At 40.9% G+C, this 23,281-nt stretch overlaps 1 protein-coding gene across 2 annotated transcripts in view; it reads left to right on the forward strand.

The window, feature by feature from the left end:
• Positions 1-3,871: 3,871 nt before the first annotated feature.
• Positions 3,872-23,281, forward strand: part of FBLN1 (fibulin 1) — a 63,516-nt gene continuing 44,106 nt past the window's right edge. The window contains exons 1-3 of one of the 2 annotated variants that reach the window (XM_058023427.1): positions 3,872-3,954; positions 16,740-16,839; positions 22,737-22,872. In XM_058023427.1, coding sequence (XP_057879410.1) covers positions 3,891-3,954; positions 16,740-16,839; positions 22,737-22,872 — 300 coding nt within the window. In that variant the 5' untranslated portion in view covers positions 3,872-3,890. Of the gene's footprint in view, positions 3,955-4,261; positions 4,482-16,739; positions 16,840-22,736; positions 22,873-23,281 lie in introns of those variants that run through there. The other variant, XM_058023428.1, reaches the window with a different exon arrangement.

The following is a 23,281-nucleotide window of genomic DNA, read 5'->3' on the forward strand; positions in this document are numbered from 1 at the left end:
TATTCTAAAAGGAATTCCAGCTCTGCCTTTAGCTACAAGATGCTCTAACAAGCCTTGTGGTGGTGTCTGGGTGGGCCTTCTTGGAGGTGAAATTTTGGACTTGGAGGCTCACAGAGGCTCACAGACCTCCCATTTCCTTTTGTTTACCTAGGCTGGGAGCCATTTGGTATGGATGTTTTGTAGCTTGGGATTTGAGGATGGGGATGTGCCTGCATCCTGATTTATTCCAAATTAATTCCAGACAAGGATATTGAAAATGCCACAAGTGATACTGCCCAAGGGGCTTTGGTGATCTGTGGTGATGCACAAAGTGACAACTTCAACATGAATACAAGCCCAGAGAACTATTAAAAAGTAAACTACATTGACTTTGACTCAAAATAAGCAAGTAATTTTCGTTTATAATGACTATAGCAATTTCAAAAAATAACCAAAAATTACTGTGCAACCATCTCCGAAAACTGTGCTAAGTTTCCTTTTCTTTTCCTGCTCCAGGCAGGAAAGAAGCTGAATGTCAGTTGTACCATGCTCATACTAGTGTTGGGCGCCAAGCTGAGTGGTCATTTGTACTCCAACAGAGAACAAATGTTCTCTCTCCAGAGTTTGAGGTCTTATATTTACCATGCAAGATGGTAAGATCCACATGAATCCTCTTAATCCTTGTGTGTCTGTACCAATCTGTGATGTATTCTTCCTGTTAAGTAGGAAAAGAGACCTTTTTATGCATCTTTAATGCAGCACATAAGAGCCAATATGTGGCTTCATTTTTTTGCCCTAGGGCCCCCTTACATTTACAAATCTACAGCTACATTTAATTTCTAGGTGAGTTCTATTAACTTCCTTGCAACATTGTTCCTGAAAACAGGGAAGACAGTGCAATTTCATTTCCCTCTCTTTCACTCAATTTCTGGAACAGATAAGTGGGGAGGTAAAAAAATCAGGTTCTGGGAGCTGCAGTAAAAGAGATGAGCTGGAAGGCACAACAGCTGGGACTTCGTGTCAGCTTTGTTCATTAGACAGAGGTTGATGCCCTTATAGACACTTAATCAGACCATCTCAAGAATTCCTAAGGAGCCAAAAGGGAGCTTAGAACCTGCTGCCATAGATGGCTGGATTTGATAAAATAATTCTAAATTCTTTGTCAATCTGCTTGCATGTATCTACTCTCAACAGGACCCTTGGAAATGACTTGTGCAGTGATTTGTTACGCTGTCATTACTCGTTAATCTGAGCTTCTGAAAATGATTTTTATTCTTCTCAAGTAGAAACAAAATCCTCATTAAAGAATTTGTTTGTTTTAGAGGTACACAAAAGATTACTCAGCTTTCACAAACAGATATAAGAGAAAAAAAAATGTGGTTATGCAAAATGTTCCCTCTCATAAGCCCTTGCTTTCCACTGACTCCCAGGACCTCTGGATTGAGCCTGCAGTGCATGGCTCAGCTCATTACAAAGCTTGGGGTGAGTAATTGGAATCACATGTACTCGAGGCCTCTCACTCTGACTGTAGGTGAGAGTGCCAATTTATAGTAGAAATGTGTATTAAGCAAAAAACCCCCACCCCAAACCAAGGAAAAACCTATTGTCAGATCTGCAGATGGCCACAGCCATGATGTTTTCTCCAATTCCTTTAAACTTTTATTTAAATTTGCCTCATTTCTGGTATAGTTTGTGGTGGTGAACTAAACAGGAACAAGGAATTCTTACTCTGGGGTAAAAATGTCCACACATGGTGTTAATCAGGGGAACTCCATGTGTGGACAGGCTATTATGTATGACTTTACACTGTTTTAGGCATGCTGGGTGAAGTTCTTTCTACCCACCTTTAATCAATTAGGGGAGGTTTTAATGTAGAGTGAAAAAAGGCAATATTGAACAGAACCCAGAGTTATTACAGAGGGGATTTCTCTGGTTCAGTAAACTGGCATGAATTTTAGACAAGGTGTAATCTTTGTGAGGTGTCTCTCCCAGCTGTCAGATACATGAAAAATGGTAGCTTGGAGGTTGGAATGAAACACTGGCAAGGTCCCACTGTAGCTGATGTAAAATCCTTTTAAACTGAGTCAGGGCATTTAACGAAGAGAGAGAAATAGACATGCTTATGGTAGAAAATCCCCCAGTTAAAATCCCCCCTCTCAAATAAAATCAGTCATCCATTCCTCTTTCCCTTTTCCAGCTGCCCCTTCCCAATAAAACAAGGAGAAAACCAACCCAAAAAACCCACCAAAACCACCAACAACAAAACAAAAACAAAAACAAACCCTCAAAAACAAACCAACAAACAAAAAAAACCACCCTGAAACAACAACAACAAAAAAAACCAAACCAAAAACACACACAAAAAACCAAACCAAAACAAAACCCCAAAGAAACCCCAAACAAAAAACCCCAGCAGTTAAAAGAAGACAATGTGGACATTTTGAGTGTGGATGGAGGTCAGTTCTTGGATAACTCTTTCTGCATCATGTGTGGGAGGCAGCACCAGAAGGGTTTTGGAACCAGGTTCAGAAGGAACAAAAGGAAATGGCCCTTCACACAGTCACTGTTGAGTCCATGAAATCAGTTGCCAAAGGGTATTTTGGATGATAAAGTTTTACAAGAACTCGTGGGGAGACATGATAAATACCTGGAGTAGGAATTCACTGAAGGCTACTAAATACACATTTCCCTGAGGACCAAACTCAAACTCAAAGGAACGGAAGACTGGGACAGTAATTGTGACAATTACTGTGTGTTTTTCTTACTCATGCTCTTCCACTACTTTACAACTGTGGCTGAAGACAGGCTGTTGGGATAGTTGGACTCTCGGCCTTATGGTGGTATTTATGTTCTTGTGTTAGAAAAGTGCAAATAACTTGGTGAGGAAGAAAACACATATTCACCTCTTACTGCCTTAAACACTTTTTCCATTTGGACATTTTGAGGAGAGACACTCAAAAGTTGCATTATTGAGTAGTTACACGAGGAACCTTCAAGCAAACACACAATGACTCCCAACTCTTTTTTTGTGTAAAATCGAGGGCAAAGTATACAGGGGTGTTGAACTCTCTGTGTGTTTCCATCTCCATTTGCCTGCAAATATTACCCCTCTCATTATCTCAAAGATCTCAGCAACAGCATTGCCAACTGGGTCCTTTGACCACTATCAGTGTTTGTGTTCCTGTTTAAATAAGATAAGGAGGTTAAAAAAAAAGGAAGATGAAGAAGAAGGGAGGGGAGAGAAATCAGAGCTGCCTCATTTGGGTTGAAATTCTCATCCTGACTTCTCAAGAGTAGGGGGAGGGAAGAAGGGATTTTTATTTTCCCCACTGAATTTCATTGAAAGATTCTAGAATCTCTCTCCTCTTAAAAACCATATCTGATTGACAAAAGCTGTACTGGGGTAAGGACCTAGAAGGGGAGGGGAAGTTGAATATTCCCCCTTTAGACGTTAAACCTCTGCTAGGTGGTTTCTTTTGTTTTATTTTGCTTTGCCTTGCCTTTGTTTGTGGCTTTCCTCTACTTGGAGACGACAGAAGTCGCTGCACTTCTGTTTCACGGGATCAGAGACGGTTCGGGCTGAGGTTCAGGCTGAGGATCTGCCGCTCGCCGAGCTCCGGGGAGTCACAGCGAGGGCGTGTGGGGGCGGCGGGCCATCGGCAGCACCAGGCAGCCTCCGGTGCCTCAGAGCTGCGGCCCCGGCTCTGTCCTGCAGGCTGGATCATTAAGCGGGCAGGCACTGAATTAAATCTTTGTAAAGCCCACCGAGTGGGGGGTTCCTGCGAGCTCCTTCCCAACCGGTCTGGGGCGGCTGGGACAGCAGCAGCAGCAGCAAGCGGGAAGGGAGAAGGGAGAGCGCCCCGGCCGCCTGAGGAGAGCCGAGACCCGCTCGGGGCCAGCGCTGCCCGCCGATGGACGGGGCCCTGCGGCTGCTCCTGCTCCTGGCGCTGCTGCCGCCCTCGCTCCGGGGACAAGGTAAGAGCGGGCAGGGACCCGGGCATGGCTACGGGGCCATGGAGCCCCTTCTCCCCCGTGTCCCTGCACGTCCCGGGCAGGCTTTAAAGCGCCGCTGCCACGTCCAAGTGAGCAGAAAGGCGTGGTGAGCCCCGGCCCCGCCGCTGCCCCCGGGCAGGCTCCGCCGGACAGGACGGGACGGGACGGGACGGGACGGGCTGGGCTGTGCCGCGGGTGTTGAGCTCTCTGTGGGAGAGGGCGATGGGTTCGCCCCACGGACACCCCCACCCCGCCCGGGATCCGGAGCGGCTCGGTGGATATCGCAGGAATGTCGCGACATGTCGGGGCGGACGCCGCGCGGTGCCCCCGGTCCCCAGCGGGAGCGAAGGGTCCGAAAGCGGCGGCAGCAGCTCTGACCTGCCGGACACAGCTCCAGCCGAAAGCAAGCACGGGAAACCGAGCCAGCAGCTTACTGGGATCCCAGAGGAGAGGCAGGAATAGCCAAGGATGCAGGTTTTTGGAGACAAAACGTGGAGCGTGTGCGAATGGTACCGTGTGATGTGGTTGGTATTGAAAGCATTGGTTGGTTGGTTTTGGGATCTGGATCTGAGCCATGGCTCCTTTTCCGTACTGCACACTTTTATTCCTGATCTCTTAGTGCTGTCTGAAGAGAGGATGTGAATTTATTAAATCGTTGTAGAAGTCTCATGCAAATCTTAATTTGTAGGAGGTGACAAAGAAAGTATTTGTCCTATGGTGATAATGACTCTATCACAGCTCACAGGTAAGTGACTTTATTCCATTAGAGTAACCCCAAGGGGTCCATTGAGGTTTCATTACACTCCGGGCAAGACCTTGGAAACACATGGTCACTGGCCTAGGCCGACAAAAGCCAGTGAAACAAACAATTTGTTAATATCACAGTGTCTTGAGTCTTGGATTTTCATATAGCAGGGCACTCATCACAGTTATCTGTCAAAATACCTGCTCTGATAAAGAATTGTAGAGCTCATTTTAAAGAGGGACAGAACAAGATGGTCAGAAGACCAGCGTTCACCTCCAGAATCAAAATAGCTCCTACTTTGCCTTAGGCAACAAAGTACTTCAGCAAAACTGTGGCTTTGATGTGCCTGTGAGCAGGCATAGTAATTTTAAGTATCCAACATTATTGTGGAACATGAATAATTTCAGTTTGTAACCTCTGTACATTTAACCTTAGTTACTGGATAACTTTTTAGAAAACTGGGAAGTCATTAGATGTATAAGCTCCGTTTTAAAAAAGTTTTTTTAACACAAAAATTAGCAGTAAAATATATATCAGGGTTTGATTTCCAGATTAGAATCCATACTCTAATTTGACTGAGAATTCCTATTTCTTAAAACTTAACAGTAACCTGGATAAAAGTAGATTTAAATGTCTGAAAGCAGGTGAGGATCCTTGCTTAGGAGATCAGTATTTAAAAAGTAGACTTCGCTTGGGTGAAATAATTAATGAATATTGAATAATAATCTGTGTTTTAGAGGTAAATGAAGTAATTACATGGTGGAGTCATGTTGTTGAAGTCTTTGGGGCAGAGCCTGTGCTCCCTGCAGGTCTGGAATGAGAGGCCTTGGAGCAGAGAGGAGCTCCCATGTGCTGTAGTGATACAACTGCCAAGTTACTAGGATAGCGTATTTATGAAATACAGTTTTCTTCTGAATTTGTTGCAATCAGTTTTCTTAGTTGCTTTTCCTCACTAATGAATCATCAAATCATCAGTGGCTCTTAAAGTGTTCATTCTGAAGGAGCTGAAGGGACTGCCTTCGGGGACCTGCCCAGTGCACACTAATATAGGATATGTACATCATTGCAAGATTAAGGATGTTAAAACCTTAAAACATTTCATGATACAACTTTTTTTTTTTTTTTTTTTTTTTTTTTTACTGTAAACATTGCATTATTTAATGCCTATCAACTACCATAAAACTAAGAAGATTAATTCCATCACCATGGCCAGTCAGGGTATTAATAGTTCATCCTGCAGCTCTCTCTTTGGCACATCTTGGTACTGCAGGCACAGTTTTAACTCACTAAACATCTGGAAGCATGTCTATTCAGGGGAAGCTTACTGTTGTAATAAAAAAAATGTTCCACTGACTTTGTGGAAGGAGTTTTATTTTAAGATTGTGATTTTTACATGTATTTTTATAACAGTACATTTATAAGGAGTGTATGGGTGGAGGTAGGACACATAAAAGGCTGAATCTGTGCTTTCTTGTGTGTTACCATAGATAAGTCTGCCCCAAAAAAATCACATAACACCAGTTCTAAAACATTAGTGGTACCTCTAAACTAGTTTTTAGTTGAGTTTTTAGTTGAGTTTTGTTTTAAGAGGCCATTTTCAGAGGTGACATTTTATTCCAATCAGGAGAAGAGCAAGATGTTAAAGCTCTTTGTTTTTCATCTGTGTAATTGAAAGCAGACGTGTTAGTGAAATCCAAGAGAAACCCCCATAAACCAGCTTATCAAGTTACTGCAGTATATTTATATTGTTCTGTTAGGTTTCAGGCATTATCTGAGAGTAGGTCAATGCATTTTCAAAAGTTGTAAAATTTGTTGTCCTACTTCAGCCCATTCTGCAAGTTTCATATCAACTTTGCATGTGTTTTCAATAAATAGTTGTGTTAAGACCAACTTGTTCTTCAATACTTCTATTCCTATTTTCTGAAATGAAAGATGGGCTTTAGCCCTCTGGGACTTGACTGAAATAGTTAACTGGGACCATGAAAGATTTTGAGTTTGGCTTTTTGAGTTATGGATACTTCTAAAGAAGTAGGTGGTAAAAGGAATTCAGTAAGCAGAAAATCTGGGTTTACTTGATTTGTAAAATATCTGTTGAGAATAAAAGGGAATGAAACAGAGAAGGTCAAGAAAGAGAGAGCTAAAATCCAAATAAAACAACTTCAGGGCACAGGCAAGAATTTCAATGGTAACACAGAGTGGGTTAATAGGAAAGAGATAAAAGAATGAAAGCTTTTGTGAAAATGTAGCAGAAAGTGATGGATGACTGTTACACAGGAAACAAAGAAAATTAATGAAGATAAAAAATAACAAGAAGGTAATTGTAGCCAAAACAGGCAGAAGTTTTGTGAGCACTCTGGAAATGTGAGGCACTCGTGTTTTTGTGTAATTTGATGGAAGCAGATAGGCCAGGAGTGAGATTTTAGTAGTTAAGTCATCACACAATTCAATTGGGAGGTTGAATAGCATTGCTCCAAGATAAGATGTAGAAGTGGAAGCAGAAGGTTGAGAAGATTGCAGGGTAAGAAAGAATAGAAAACTTGTCTGCAAAGAAATCCATTAAGGAGTTGTCAGGAGCAAGAGAAAAAACATAGGAAGAAGACACAACAGAAAAAGCCTAAAAAGAAGAGAAAAAGTCAGTACAGATCAGTGAAGAGTTCCAGAAAAACGGCTAGAATTACTGGCCATGATATTTTGTGATAAAAATTAGCTTAAAAATGCTCAGAATGATGTCAAGTAAGTGGAGAAGGAGTAGACAAGGACCTGCTAGGATGATATACTGGGTGATTTACATGACAGAGTGTACAGTGAGGGGGAAATTGTGACAGTCACCTGCATCTTTATCAGACTTGTCCTCTGGTGAGACAGAGGACAGCCCAGAACAAACTGTGTTGAAATTCTTCTCTGATCAACAGGATGCAGCATGTCTTGAGCATCTCCCATGCTTGCACTCTCCTCAGTATACCAACAAATATTTGGCTAAGGCAATTCATTAAGTTTCTTCTGTTCACATTTTAAAGCATGCAACATTTCTATTTCCCTCAGCACTAAGAAGTACTTTGTCTCTGATTTGTACCTATTATAAACTACTTCAGACTTAAAAGTTTTGATAAACTCCCTTTTGAATTTGAAGCATGTGCTGCTGTATCTTAAGAAGCAAATAAATTCCAAGATTTTCAGGGATTTTCATTCATACTCTTTTCAGTTAGTTAAAATACTGTTACATTTTCATTCAAAGAAAGGTGATGCACTTTTGGGTACTGAGTACACAGGTATAGGAAATATCTATAGGAAGTATTGATTTCTGGGTGGTAGTAGCACCACAAATGAACAATGCTGCACAAGCATGCACTATGTTCCCCAATAAATTGCTTGGTTTTCAGTCTAGTCAAAATCTGGATTGAGACTTTAATCTTAGTAATAAAGAAAGCAATACCAGAAAAGATCTTTTTTATCAGTACTGAAGTGTACAGACGTAGAAATACTTCATATGCTATATTCCAGCTTTTTAGAGTATTTCCAAGGATTTTATGAAGCTTTGGAATGATTTAATGTGTAAATGCTACTTGCACTACACTTATTGGAAATACTGCCACCTTCCAGCTTTGCTCTGGTCACTGACTAAATTTCAGGTACTGAATACTTTTAATATAAATGCTTAGTAAGAGAATCTGGGAGAGCTAGATGTTGATTTGTGGCTCAGTATAGATAATTGCAGAATGAGGAAAGTCTCATGTAAGAGTTCTGGTAATGTTTTCTCTAAAATGAAACCTTCCTAAAGCATTGCTATATATATATGCAAAAAAAGGATCTGTATTTTCTTCCTGCTTTGTTAAGTCTGTGGTTCCTTCCTCACTTGAACCCTGACCCATTGTGCTATAAATTTTATCCCATCTGCTTAGTGTTTCCTGACTGTTCTTTAAATATGGCAATACTAGAATATCAGAACCTTTCATCATTGTCCATCATTTTTCATATTCAGCAATAAACATGCTGCCTACAGAGAAGATACATTTTACTTTAGCAGTAAATAAAAGCATAGTTATTATTATTAATTTACTAGTCAGATGAAAATACAGAAATCCCAGTGTGAAAAGGTTTTTCCTGTAATAATTTTACAGCAATAGCAATAGAAATAGAAATAATTTTATGGCAATAAAAATGCATGAGCATATATGTTCAATATTCTGAGATGTGCTGCTCTGTCATGTTCTCGTATCCTCATTTAAGTAGCTTTATTTTAGATATATACATATACTTGGACTCAAAACTGTTTAAGGTGTACCTAAAGACTGTCATTTTACTGCAGTGCATTTGAGGTCATGGCCTTTATATAAATGAACAGGACCAGCAATAGGTTAATTTTAGTATCCTAAGTAAAAATTTCTAATCACACCATTTTTCATTATTTGAAATGAGAAATCAAGAGAAGATTAAAATTTGCTCTTAAATGAGAATGCCCTATTTGGCACTTTTCCTGTGAGGTTATTTCATTGTTTCCATTATTTTCTTACAGGGGGAAAAGTGGAGGGCAAAGTTTAGCATGCATTTGTCAGGCAGAGCAGTTGCAATTCTTTCTATTATAAGTCTTTTTTTGTATGTCCTTCCATGTCATCATGTCATCTTGTGAATGCACCATCTTTTTTCATGTTCTTGTGAGGATGTAAAGTCTGGGACAGAAACTACACATTCTAAGCTGTTTACACAATGCTGATTCAGTGGACTCCAGGTTTCTCTCAACACTTGCATGTCTTCTTGACATTTTCAGAAAATTCTTTATTCTTTTAGTCTTAATGTCTTTTAGTCTTCAGCCTCCTCATGGAAGCCCAAAAAAGAGCCCATCCAGAAGGATGAAAAAATAGGTATTAATTTGCTCCCAGGAAAGGCATCCTCAGGGAGCAGCAGTCTTCAGGTCCACAAAAAGTTGAGTGCTTAAGAGATAGTGACAAAAGAATGAATTGAAATGAGCTTTTGGAGTGAACAGTGAGGTAATAAATTATAAAAAAAAAATTCAGTTCTTGTTGAATGTATGAGATCTTGGAGCACAGGAGCACATTGCCTGGACAAGTTTGGGCATTGCCTGGACAAGTTTGGGAATCAACCTCACTTGATACTGATTTTAAACAACTACAAAGAGCTCTGCCCACAAGTGACTGAATTTTATCAGGTCTCCCTGAAAGTAGTGAGTAAGACAAGATAACCTGCTGAGGCCTTCTAAGATATCATTATCTTTTCTGATATTTTGAGATATATATATGTGTGTATGTATATATATATATATATATATATATATCTAAGATGCCTTATTCCTACAATAGATGGAGGTGTCTTTTCTAATTTTTAGTAGCCAGCTGCCTACTTTTAAGAAGATTTTTTTTAGACCCAAAGAATGATAAAACTCTGCTTTCCCCACTAAGGACATAATGGATGTTGCACCATAGCTTTGCCTCTGTCAGGCCTGCCCTCATCACCACCTATTGCCATGGAAGGTTTTAACAACTTGTTTTATAAACAGCACACAGATATCTCATAAAATGAGGTTTGACTGTGTCTGAAAAATCCCCCTAGTTGTGTGATGGCCATTGCTGGTGCTACCAGACTCACATTCCCTATAAATGAGTGTTCCCCAGACCTAAATAATTTCCAGTAAAGTGTTGGCTCTTTTCAAACCAACCACAAAACAGACTAACATACCAGGCATTTCCTCTAGGGTGCTGCTGCTTTAGTTACTATGTTAACTGGGTTTCTTCAGTGATTTCAGCTGTCCTGAAATAATCACCCTCAGCTAAGAATCCATCTGAAAGTAAAGGTTCAAACCCTTTAAGCATGCTTAGAGAGGATGTAGTATTTTTTAGCTGTATGTGAATTGTGAGTGATTGTCTATCAGCCCATAAAGCTCCAGTATTACCCCTCACACTTAGAGGAGAGGAGCCCAAAGTCACAAATCCTCTTTGAGGGACTGAGCAGGACAGGACAGGGACACTGGTGAGGAACACATCCTTGAATCCTACAACAAATGCACTGGAGAATTCCTCCTGGGCCCTGCTGCTGTGGGTGTGAGGGGAGAGGGTGTCCTGGCTCCAAGTTTTATGCTTTTATTATGAAGTTCAGGCTGTCTTACTCTTTAAGGAAGCCTGTAAGAACAACTGAGTAGAATGACCAAGAGTATCTTACTGTCCACAGATCTAGGGCCACAGTTCAGCTGTGGCTGTTCATTGCACCCCATCAGTGTTTTGGGGTATTGGATGAACATTTGATTCCCCTGCTCTGTGTGCCCAATCTTAAGGTGAACCAGCACTTCTCTGCAGAAAAAAAAAAAAAAAAAAAAAAAAGCTTCTATTCACTTTGCTTCTTTCTTTTCATATAAAATGGAATAGGTGCATCTTCATTCCCACTCCATTCTGAAGAGATCCATCACACACTCACCTTGTCTCAGATGAAGAATGGCAATGTTCTCCTGCTTTGCTCCTTCTGGTTCAAACTATTTGTTTCAGGGAATCATGGGGGCAGATTTTCTGTTGTACATCTCTCACTTTCGTGGTTTCAGGTCTCCTTCACCCTTTCCCCTGATCTGTGAGCCCATTCCCTAGGTTTACACGCAATGAAGATGAGAAAAGCTGTATTTGTCATGTTAGTCTATTGCCAGTTGGACCTTTGAAATCAGCTGGCTTCCCTCTTGTCTAAACATGTCTCCAGGTCTACTCCATACCTTAAGAGGCCAGCCAGAGTGTGTTTGCATTGCCAAAGACAGCATTTCCACAGTTTAATGTAAGAAGAAGGAAAAAAAATCAAGAGTACACATCCCAGCTGCCAGCACTGCTGTCCCTGCTCGAGAAGCAGCTGAGTTTGTCCACCTGATAACAGCCCAGTGTCACTGCTCAGGAGGAATTAATTTGGTGTAGCAGAGCAGGCCAAGCACACTCTGTTTGCCCTGAATGTTGAGCAAATGGGAGCCTTGGTTAAACAGATATGCAGTTGATGTAATTTTGTGAGAATGCAGATGTAAAGGGAGATTGGAAGACAAAGAATGTGACTCTGAGTATGATGGCTGGCCAGCCTGTCGTTCTGAGGATCAAATTCTGTGAGCAGATTTGGAGTTTTTTCCAGCTGGCAGTTAGATGGATGAGCATCACTAGTGAGAGGGTTTTCTGGACAGGACAAGAGAGGTTTTATCAGAAAGGTACTCAGTGACTGCTGAAAGTGGTTTTCTTACTGGAAACCCAAACCAGTATGTGCCTGCTGTGCTCACAAGTTCCAAAAATTCTGCATGACATATTATTACTGAAACATGTTGGATCAGTGCTGAGCTCTCACAGAGTCTATCTGTTGCCTGTATCCTCGTGTGCTGAGAAGTGATGATCATGTTTTTTTCCTCACATTCCACAGTGCTGAGCCTCTTACAGACTAAATTGAGCGAGAGGCAAGATCTGCACCGCATTTTGTAAACATAATCAATTCATGTGCTTAAAGGATTATAAACGTCTTAATAAGAAGGTGTGATTGTGACCCCTTGACCTGGACTCACTTCCTAATCTATATCAAACTACAGGTTGTGATGTGGGCTGGGAAATCAGGGAGTTTGAGGGTCACATCATTGACTGCCCTGAAGAACAGGCAATCCTGACTGGGCTCAGATGTCTCTTCAGTTTGGTTTCACCATCAGGTTGATAACTGTTCCACAAATCAGTAATGAACAGCCACCCAGTCCTGGAATATATGAAGGCCTTTCCAATAGAGGCAACAGTGGAGAATATCTGCTGTTGAAGATTGTTACCTAAAAAAAAATCTCCCTTTTTGATGTAGCTGGAATGCTACTGCTATGAAATTTATCCAGTTCTTTTTACTCCTGCTTTTCATTTGCACAAGAGACAATTCAGGGGCTCTCATTCCAGGAATCATGCTTTTTTTGCATTCTTCAGCTTATCTTTCTTTTGCAAAAAATATTCACTGCAGCAGCTGAATAAGCAATTACTGCATCACAGAAGTCTAAGGTCATGCAGATATCAACCTCATTTCTTGCTTTGAACTCTCCACAAGTTATGGCAATCCTCTTAAAAAATCCTTTTCTTAAAACAACATTTTCTTGTGCACATCATGTCTGTGTAAACATAGCTCTGAACCAGCATGTGAATGCATCATGCACACATAATGTTTGAATATTCTTGACCTTAATCATGCCCTATCTGATAGATTTTCTTCATGACATCTTTTGTAAAATTAGAGAAATTTAGTTCCAGCTGTGTTTCTGCTGTCTCCTTCCCAAGACTCCTGAAATCTCTCTCACAATCCAACTCCTGAAATCTCTCTCACAATCCAACTCCTGAAATCTCTCTCACAATCCAACATACTCCAGGTGTCCACTAGGACAGGCATCCATGCTGTTACCATACTAACAGAGCTCAAGTTCTTTTGGATGCCCTGCTGCACATACCTTTGTATAGGAATTGGTGATAAAAGTGGTGATAAAGCTGCACTGGATTTTATCCAAAATAAACCTGGGATTTTCTGAACAAATCAGTAAGCATGCAAAATTACTGTATCTGATGAAAAGGAAGTTAACATGCTCCCCCCTATTAACAGAGCTCTGGTTTCTACTCATATTTTTCTGTCTCGTGATACCAGAAAGTTGAATCAGCATTCCTCAATTTTACAAAATGGATCTGACACTGTTTTCTTGCATGTTACAACTTTGCTGTAGGGTTTCTCCCTCCAAATAAAGAGTCAGTGCTTTGAGGAGCTGCCCACCAGAAACACCAACAAGGTATGAAACTTTTGTGATAAGGAGACAACAGCATAGAACCCCTGCAATAAGATGACAACAAAAGGGCACATTTAATCTGAGCACAGATGATGGCACCAGCATTTCCCATAACAGCATTGTCTTTAGGATGCCTGAGATTTCTCTGGCTGGTTTGCTTGAAGCATGGTGCACTTGGCAAAATTTGCTGAAGGAGCACCAGGTTCAGTGGAGCAGCGCTGTTCTTCCTACTTGATCATTGCAGGTCTGAGGTGTGCCAGGAGCCCATCAGCTGAAGTAAGAGATGTGGTTACAGTCAAGAAAAAAAAAAACAACACATTTTTTTCAGTGAGATTCCTTGAGATGTCATAGTCAGAGTAGTTTCTACCTTCTGCTTCCCACTGCCTGGTTCTTTGCCCACCCTGCAATACCAACTCAAAGTTAGGAGAGGCTGCAGAGTGGCCACAGTCCCTCTGTGCTCCTGGTCCCCTGGAGAAGGTGCAAGAAGGCACAAACAGCCTCAGAATGACCTTTTTGCACAAGGATTTCCAACTGGGAGCAACATGACCGTGCACGTGTGTACAGTGGAATCAGCAACAGAACTGCAGCTGGGGGGTGGTAATTCTGTCCTGCTTCTAAACACTTATTAGCAACTCTTAATGCCCAAATAGAATCACTGCCAGTGCAATCAGAGGCTGACACCTGATATGTGAGACTCACGCTTTGAGATTTTGAAAGAGCAGGGATTTCCATTTTCAAACCAAACTGCAAAGCCAAGAGAAAATGTTTTTCACTGTTTAATTGTTACGTTTTAGAAGAGTGGCCTTGAGGGTGGAGTGCTTTATTTTTTACTGGTTGTTTTTCACTTCCCTCTATTCTCAGGAGATGTCTGGCAGGATCTTTAGAGGATATGAATTGTGATGTCACCAAAACAATGGGCCTGGATCACAGAGCTCCTTCCACAAACTCTCCATGATCCCTCTTTGCTTGGATGCACTCCTTCAGAGAAGCTTGCTTAGCTTGGCCTGCTTTAAATCCTTGGGTTATTTGGTTGGAGTAGAGGTGTGCTGCCAGGGCTTGGAGAGAAGAGCTGGTGTCCAGAGCCAGGGATTGTCCTTCTGAGGAGGAACTTGGCTGAAGACTCATTTGCACAAAGCCCTGCAGAAACCTGCAGCCAGCTCTGCATTTCAGTGAAATGTGTATCATTTTTCAACACACTTAAGATTGATTGCAGACAGCAGCACTAAAAAGGAGGTTATTTGTAGTGCTTTGTATGAAATCTGATGCATATGATGTCTGTCAGCTGGAAGGCCCCAGACAGGGTCCCTGTGCTCAAAGAAGAGCTTAGACACAAATTCATGGATTTCAGGCAGACTTTTATTTACTAGACTAGTTTAATCCAAAGCATTATAAATTGCACTTAGCTTTCAGTCACTGGCATGAATTCTGGACATGCTGAGGGATTCAAGAGAAATATTGCCTTGACTTAGTAATGACAGAATTTTGACCATTATTTTGGGTAAGACTAGAAGAATGACCTGGGTCATAGAATACAGAGCCCTGTTGCAAATCGACACTTAAAAGCAATTCTAAGTATAATGATTTTCTTAATAAAACATGTTTGCTTTACTTGATCCAATAATTTTAATTGTTGTTTACTGTAATAATACTGTAATACTGCAATTTTTGTTGACAGGAACTGTGCCCTTTCACAGGTTTTACTTACCTATGCCTAAAATGGTCTGTTTCTCCTCATTTAGCAGGACTTTGATTACCCTCATCATCCTCCTAATCTTTCTTTACACATTTTTCATTTTGGTTTCCTAAGCAGGGAAAGCCAGAATCCTGCCAGAAATCCAGAGCTTTGCACTATAGAGTTGATAACTGCCTTAAGAGTACCTACCTCAAAATGACTGATGCATCCTGAAATCTCACTTAACTCTTTCATTTTTGCTTCGAATTATAATCACTAGGAATATAGGTTGTTTCCTGCAAAAAAAAACCCCTGAATTACTGAAGGGAATTGACCTCCCTGTGTTTTTATCTGCCTTCCCCTTCAAGGAATGTGAATTCCTTGATGATCTCAGAGATCTTTTCCAACCTGAATGATTCTGTGATTCTATAAGAGATTCTGTTTCTGGTAAGAGGTTGACCAGCTTGTAGTTTCCCAGATCTTCTCTCTTGTCCCTCTTGAGGTCAGGGAGACACTTGTTCTCCTTGATCCTTCAGGAATTCCTCTCATTCACCCTGAGCTCCAAAATCATCATTTATAACCTGGTAATGCCATCACCGCTCTCCCTTAGCACTCATGGATGAAACCTGTCAGGGCCCTCAGTTAAAAAACTGAGGAAACAGAGAGAAATCATTGGAAAGCTGTCCCTCTGGATAACCAGATGTTTTTTTACATATTTTTCATATTTGTTACACAAGGAGCTGTTCAGTGTTCAGACCACAAGACAATTAATAGAAAAGTGTGACTCCTGTTTTATTCCAAGTTCTGATACACCTGCTGTGCAGTGAACTTTTGCACTTGGAACACGAAGCAAACCTGTAGTGCTTGTCACTTCATTAACAGTATTCAGTTTTATTAAATTAGAAGCTTGCAAAAATATTCTCTACACAAATAATTGTCTTTGGGGTGGTTCCCCTCAGTTTCAGTGTTGGTATAAGTTGGTAACAGGATTAATTTTTCTTTCATGTGTTAAGTGATCAAAATACCATACACCTTTTTGTTCCTCTCTGCAGTACTTTTGCATTGACATACTTCTGAGTAAAAAATTGAAAACAGACTAACTGGATAATAACCTCAGGAAAAAAAATAGTTCTGCAAATTTGCTTGTAATTTGTTTCATTTGTTTTTCACATCAGGTATTTGATTTAGCCAGTATTTTTCAGGATTTTAAAATGTTGTTTATTTCTGTTTCTGCTTTTTATAATAAAGGAGTGCAATCCCAAAGATTCTTTTGTTTGGCAGGACTATCTGAACTGGTTTCTCCCTGTGTATCAGTCGCTAAGCTGTGTCTTTGTGTGGAATGTTAGGAGAAAATGCAGTTTGCTTCACCAAGAAAGGAAAACCTGCAGGACTGGGCTTTATTGCAAGGTGCTGACAGGGGCTTGCTTTGGCCATGGATGCTTTTTGTATGGGTGCCCTGTCCTGTCTGTAAGTCAGGGAGGGAAAAACTGCCTTGCTTGTGTTTGGTTGGGTCTTTTTTAACTGGCAAATGCAACACCACTTCTTAAAATTGTATTAAATATATTGTGTTTTTCTCTCTTTCCTCATCTCTGCAGATCTGTCAGTGGAAGAATGCTGTGACAAGGGTGTTGAATGGGCAATCACAAACAGGATATGTGCCTCTCTGCCTTTAATATCCGAGTCTAGAGAATGCAGGTACACACTTACATGTTATGTATTAAAACACAGTTACATATTACATATTAAAACACAGTCTGTACTCTAATGTGAAACCACAGAAATGGCAGGTATTAAAGCCAACTTACAAAATGAAGCATCCAACTCTTATATCCCAGCTTTTCAACTCCATATGCAGCCTTGGGGAATTCTTCCTGACTGCCTACTTCTCATCCAATCCAGTCCTTTTAATTTTTGGTGTAAGTCTAGCTTAGATTCACCCACCCTGATCCATGTGGTACTTAGTGTCTCTTACTCAGACATTTTCCCCCTCAGAGGACACCTCAGAATGGCTGCACTGATGTCACCAAGCTGGTTGTGGATCTAACTGTAGAAAATAGAACCTCTCAGTTAATACACAGATTTCTCAGTTCTGCTGTGAATTGATAGGATATTTCTATTTGGCAATCTACTAAATGAAATAATGAAAGCAAATGTTAAGATTTTGATTCTACTGCATCTCTTATGTTATTGTGGCATTTGTAGTTTTTATGTCGATATAATTTGCGTTATTTTTGCTGCTACATGCACTTGTTACAATTAATTACTGGGGCAAGCAACTGGTAGTTTGAGAGGCAGCTTCACAGAGAAATTTGTGTTTAAAACTTTGCTCCTCCCTACTCAAATGGATTGCAGTGTGATTTAGCCTTGGTAATAATTATAGAAGGGTTGAGTTGATCTTTATTACAGAAAGTGTCTTCCAGGGAAATCTTTCTGTGCTTTCTGACTTTTGCATTTATACTGGCATCCAAAGCAGCCTCTTACGCAGAAGAATTGACAGATAGGAAATAAATGCCAATTTAGGAAATAGTTGAGGAGTCATAAGAATTACAGACAAAACAGAGGCAGGAAAAACAGGAAACCAAGTTTATTGAACAATCTAGGTCTGAGTATCTTGATGATATAATAATAATTTGATTTATATGAATTGAGATTCTGTTGCAAATAATTTATTCTTCAAAAGATTTTAATTTTGGAGACTTAGTAGGACTTCATAGGAACTGGAGAACAAACTCACTAATGATTCATCTAGCTTATGTGCATGACTGAGATGTAGTTAAGAAAGTTATACTTATAAAATAAAAGGCATATATTCTGTGAGAGGTGTGAGCACTTCTTGTTTTGAATCATCTGTTTAGAATAGTAATAACAGTGGTGTTTCAGATTGAGTCCCTCCCTCAAAGGAAGCCCACTGCTAGAGTCTCTTGTGTGAGGAACCAGCTGCTTCATTGAGTTGGAATTGCGTCCCCTAGGCCATTTCCCAACCATTTAAATTACATCCATAGTAATCAAAGAACCGTGGAATGGTTTGGGTTGGAAGGGACCTTAGAGACCATCCAGTTCCAAATCCTTCCGTGGCAGGGACAGCTTTCATTATCCCAGATTGCTCCAAGCCCTGTCCAACCTGGCCTTGGGCACTTCCAGGGATGGGGCAGCCACAGCTGCTCTGGGCACCCTGTGCCAGGGCCTCACCAACCTCACAGCAGAGAATTTCTTCCTGACATCCAATCTAAACCTACTCTCTGTCGTTTTGAAGCCATTCCCCATTTGTCCTTTCACTCCAAGGCCTTGTAAATAGTCTCTCTCCATCTTTCTTCTGGGCTTGCTATATGTGCTGGAAGGGGCAATTATGTCACCCCACAGTCTTCTCTTTCCCAACCTGGCCTTGGGCACTGCCAGGGGTAGGCCAGCCTCAGCTTCTCTGGACCCCCTGTGCCACAATCCCACCACCCTCAAGGGGAAAATGTTTTCCACAGAAAGAATTGTTTTCCAGCCCTGTCATTCTCGTATGTGCCACATCACAAGGTGACAGCTCTGGGCTCCAGCACATTTGTAAGGCTCTTCTACCCGAGTCCCTTGTGGTTCCTGAGGGAGCCATCTGTGTCACTGTCACTCACTGAGTGTGCTGTGGCTCACACTAGAGCCATACTCACTTTTTTGTCCTACACAAGGTGAGCCAGACCCTGTGTGAAGTTCACAACTTCCAAAGATCCCCTTGTTTGCTCTTACTCCAGCTTTCAGCTGAAACAAGGCTCTGGGCCCAAAGTCTGCAATCTCTCACTGTGGTTTCTTGCCCCACACATGATTTTATCTCGCTGCATTATCTCTCTGGACAATGTCAGTGTTTATCTCTGTGTCTCTGTGGCTCAGTTAATACAAGTGTAGAATTTTAATGAGTAATATCTCTGGCTGTCATCGCAGTGGGTCTTTTCCCATTCATTCATTTTCTTGTGGTGTGGTTAAACTCAAGGCAGCTGGAAAGAGCTGCCAGTTAATTTTGGAACTCAACCTGTCCAATAAGTCTTCTTCCTTTCTAAGTGAAGAGTTTTCCCTGCACAGAGCTCTTAGCAAGTGAACTTAATTCCCTTGCCAGAAACAGTCTGTCTCCATATGGTATTTGCATGCCTTTGACAATGTGTAGCCTTTCTGGAATTACACCAGGAATAGCATTATTTACTAGTGTTGCAAGAATGCACATTGAGGAATCCAAGGCTGGAAGACCTAGTTTGTTTTTGCAAAATCATTCTTTTTCATTTTGATATTTTGTCCAAGACCTTCCACTGTGCACATGAACAGCACTGACATAGCTTGAAAGAAGCAGAATGAGAGAGACAGAGGGTAATAACAGCAGATTGACAAAACATTGTTTTCAGAAAAAAAGTTAAAGTTTAATGTTTTTATGAAAAGAAGAGAAATTTAAAAAAGATTATTATGAAATCTGTGCTGGTTTAGTAATGCATCCTCTACACAGGAGAATAATAAATGTGAAAATATTGTGGATGTAAGTGGGTGTGTAGATTTTCATTTGGAAATTAACTCCATGAAAAGCAGCCAAGTTGGTTAAGTTTTAACAGAAAGTAAAAGTGAAAATATAAAACATGATTTCTTAACTTGATTTATAATCAAATTATCTAGTAGTGAAATAACTTTTAGATCAACATCTGAAACAATGAATAAGGATTTTTTAAAATGTCTTGGTGATTTTTGTTCACTAGTGAGCCATGAATAAAACTCCTCTTTTAGAGATGCATGATTTTACCTGAAACATCCTGAATGAACATCACTTATGAGGCCTCATGCTCCTAAAAGTTCAATATTTAGTTCAATATTTTCTTTATCTGCCATATTGTGAGTACCTGTTTATTTTCTGAAAAATTTTACTGCTCTCTTTTAACTGAAAAGAATAAGGCAGATAAAGAAAAAACATCTCTTGTCTTTTTGAAGTATTACTCCTAATTAAAAAAACCAGATTCATAGAAAGGTGGCTACTTTACTTTATTTTTAGGGACCAATATTTTAATGGTCTCCAGACTACTAATGGTACACCTGAAGGTATAACACCAAGAGACAAGTCTAAATATTCTGTTGGCTCCTTCCCCTTGCTGGGGAGCAGAAAGGGAGCAGGTTTTAGCTGAGTCTGTCATCCAGAGAGACACCTGTGACCATCTTTCAAGGATTTCTGCCTCTGTTTCTGCCACACTGGTGTCTGGAGTCTCCAGCAATATTTGCTACCAGTGCAACTGGGCTGTAGGATTTGGGCAATGAAGTGTGATTTTATTGTTGTTGTGGTTCTCAGAATGAACAAATGGTATTTTAATCTAGCATCCAGTTGATGTTTAATTCCTTATTACAGTTGGGGTGGACCACATGACTTATGAATACAGCTGTGGGAAACATTTTAACAAACTTTCTTGTTTTGGTTGAAATTGCCTGTTTTTCAGAGATTTCAAAGAGTTGGCTGGTGTTTGGAAAAAACAAAGCCACACCAGGAATCAAACAGACCTACTGAAAGACTGCTGTTGTTTGTTTATTTGTTTGCTTGTCTGTGGCTGACATATCTAGCTCCTCAAGAGAATCTGAAGGGGTAAAGAGGCTGGAAAGTCTCTGCTCCCACACTCTTGGGCTTGGAGTTCAGTTTTTAGAGGCTTCCAAAGCCCTGAAAGTCAGACCACCCCAGAGCTGGGCAGGGAATGGAAATTCTGCTTCAGAGGGAATCTCAGCAACAAAAAAGCTACATATTCTTCCAAACTGGAACTAAATCAGATATCAAAAACTTCAAATATCCTGCCAAATAAAGTTACTGTCCTGGGCTTAACTTCTTGCTATGATTTTAGAGTCCATTTTTGAATAGTTTGTTCATGAATTTATCCTGGCTTCTAATTCCTATGCATTGAAATATGATGGCTGTTTTTGTCCATGTGGGAACTGCACAGTCAGACCATTACTAATGATGGAACTGTATAATTCTAGAGTGGCTTGGATTGTAAGTGATCCATGCACAATCCAATAAATAGGAATTGGGATCTTCAGGAATGTATCTGGACAAGCTGGCCTCACCCACATGCACAGAGATCCATGATCTGAGCCCGGTACTCACATGTCCCCTGCTTTTGCCTGGCCTTAGAGCAGAGGGAGTCCCTGGGAGCTGAAAGGTCATTCCATGGTCCTGGAGGGCAGGAAAGCTCCTTCAGAGGGGATGAATGGTAAGCCATTTATCTCAGGTGATGGTGGGAAAAGCCTGTAGTTCAGTAGTTCCACTAACCCACTCCTCTTCCTGATATTATCAAATTTTTTGGCAGTGGAACAGGGGATTTTCAGGAGTACAGGATATTTTTTCTGTTTCCCAGTGTCTGTAACAGAAAGTAGTGGTGGAAGAGCTTTATCCACAAAACTACGCAGCAAAGCAGAGTTACACATAAAGGCAGAGTGGAGAAAGATCTTTCCTGGCCTTTGTATTCATGTGACAGCAGCAATCAGACTGCAGGACTTTAAAGCCTCCTCATGCAGATTGTTTTCCCCTGCAGGAACAAGTTTCCAGTTTTTTCACTGGCATTGAGATAAAATAGAGTGATTTAATGAGCAGTGTAACAAAACTAAGTTTCCTGCACAATTTAATTCTGTCTCCTCTCCACATCTCCCTGCCCTGTAATACTTTTCTTTCCCTTGTCTTTCTTTTCCCCTTGCTTGCAATACACTCTGCAGTTTCTCAGTGTGACTTCCCTTGATTTCTTCATTTCTCTCCATGATCTCCAGGTGTCCCACAGAACAATGGTCTCATCTTCCTTCCTCATGCCATACCTGTTGAATTGGGGCAGGGCTAGACTGGGATTGCAGGTTTTCACAAGATTCAGGGCCTGACTTCTTGTCATATTCACATTCTCTGAAAAATCCCTTTGCCCAGGATTTTTCTCCTGGAAGTTGAGAAGCCTCAGAGAAAAAGGAAAACAATAATTATCTGATTTGCTTCTCCTCTGATTTGCTCCTTTGGAATGTGTTTGGAGATTGTTTATCCAACAGGTGACTGTTTCATTGGATTTCTGGTGCGAGTTGTTTTCACTCTTTGGCCAATCTGTGTCGGGGCTCTGGAAGGAGTCACGTGTTTTCATTACTATCTTTTTAGCATTCTGGAAGTATCCCTTCTGTATTCTTTAGTATAGGACAGTTTAGTATTCTTTAATATATTGTAGTGTCATAAAATAATAAATTAGCCTTCTGAGAACATGGAGTCAGATTCATCATTCCTTCCTGCCACGAGGGACCCTCCAAATGCAATAACTTCTCCCTTCCATCCACCAGCCACCAGCTGTCACAAACATGCCAGAATGCAGCCCCGAGTTCCTTGAGTCCTGAGGCAGGTGTGGTTGAAGTTTAAAAAAGGTGCTAGGACAGACTGCAAGGTAGATCAGCAGTGAAACTGTATTAACCATGTCACACAGACAATCTGCCTCCTCCCAGAGAATATCTTTATGTTTAACATTGCTCCCACAGAAACCTCTTTCCACATAGATAGTATAAGTACTAATTCTCAAATGTTGCATCATGTGCTCCTGCCCCATATGTGACATTTTTCTCCCCTTTCCTCCCTGCTGCTGCAGCATGACCCAGGTGCAGTGCTGCCGCAGCCAGCTGGAGAAGCAGTCCTGCTCTGATGGGGTTGAATTTGCCAACGCGCGTGAGGAATGTGACTCCCATATTGCCAAAAACTCCACGTGTGAGGCCGAATACTTCAAGGTGAGGCATCAGAGATCTTGGGTTTTGTGTGATTGAAATGGCTCCTAAGGTATTAAAAAGTCTTTTTTCCCTTTGCGCCTGTTGAAGAAGTTGAGATTTGTCAGTTCTGCTTTTCAAGGTTGTTTATTTTCTCTTATCTATTACATTCCTTCTCTGACCTGCTGAGATCTGTCCAGCACGTTGGGTTGTGGCACAGTGACTGCCCTTGGGGTGATGTTAGCTTTTTATACTAAGAACTATGTGTACTTTATTTACAATAATTTTCCAATGCCTATCACTTATGTTAGACAGTCTGTCTCTAAACCAATCAAACAGTGTCACCATCACAGCAGAAGATGAAGGACAAGAAGAAGAAGGAGAAAGACAGGCCGTGCCCATATTCCTCCATCTTAATTCTTGAACCCCCATT

Source organism: Melospiza georgiana, chromosome 4 (assembly GCF_028018845.1).
Source record: "Melospiza georgiana isolate bMelGeo1 chromosome 4, bMelGeo1.pri, whole genome shotgun sequence".
NCBI lineage: Eukaryota > Metazoa > Chordata > Aves > Passeriformes > Passerellidae > Melospiza > Melospiza georgiana.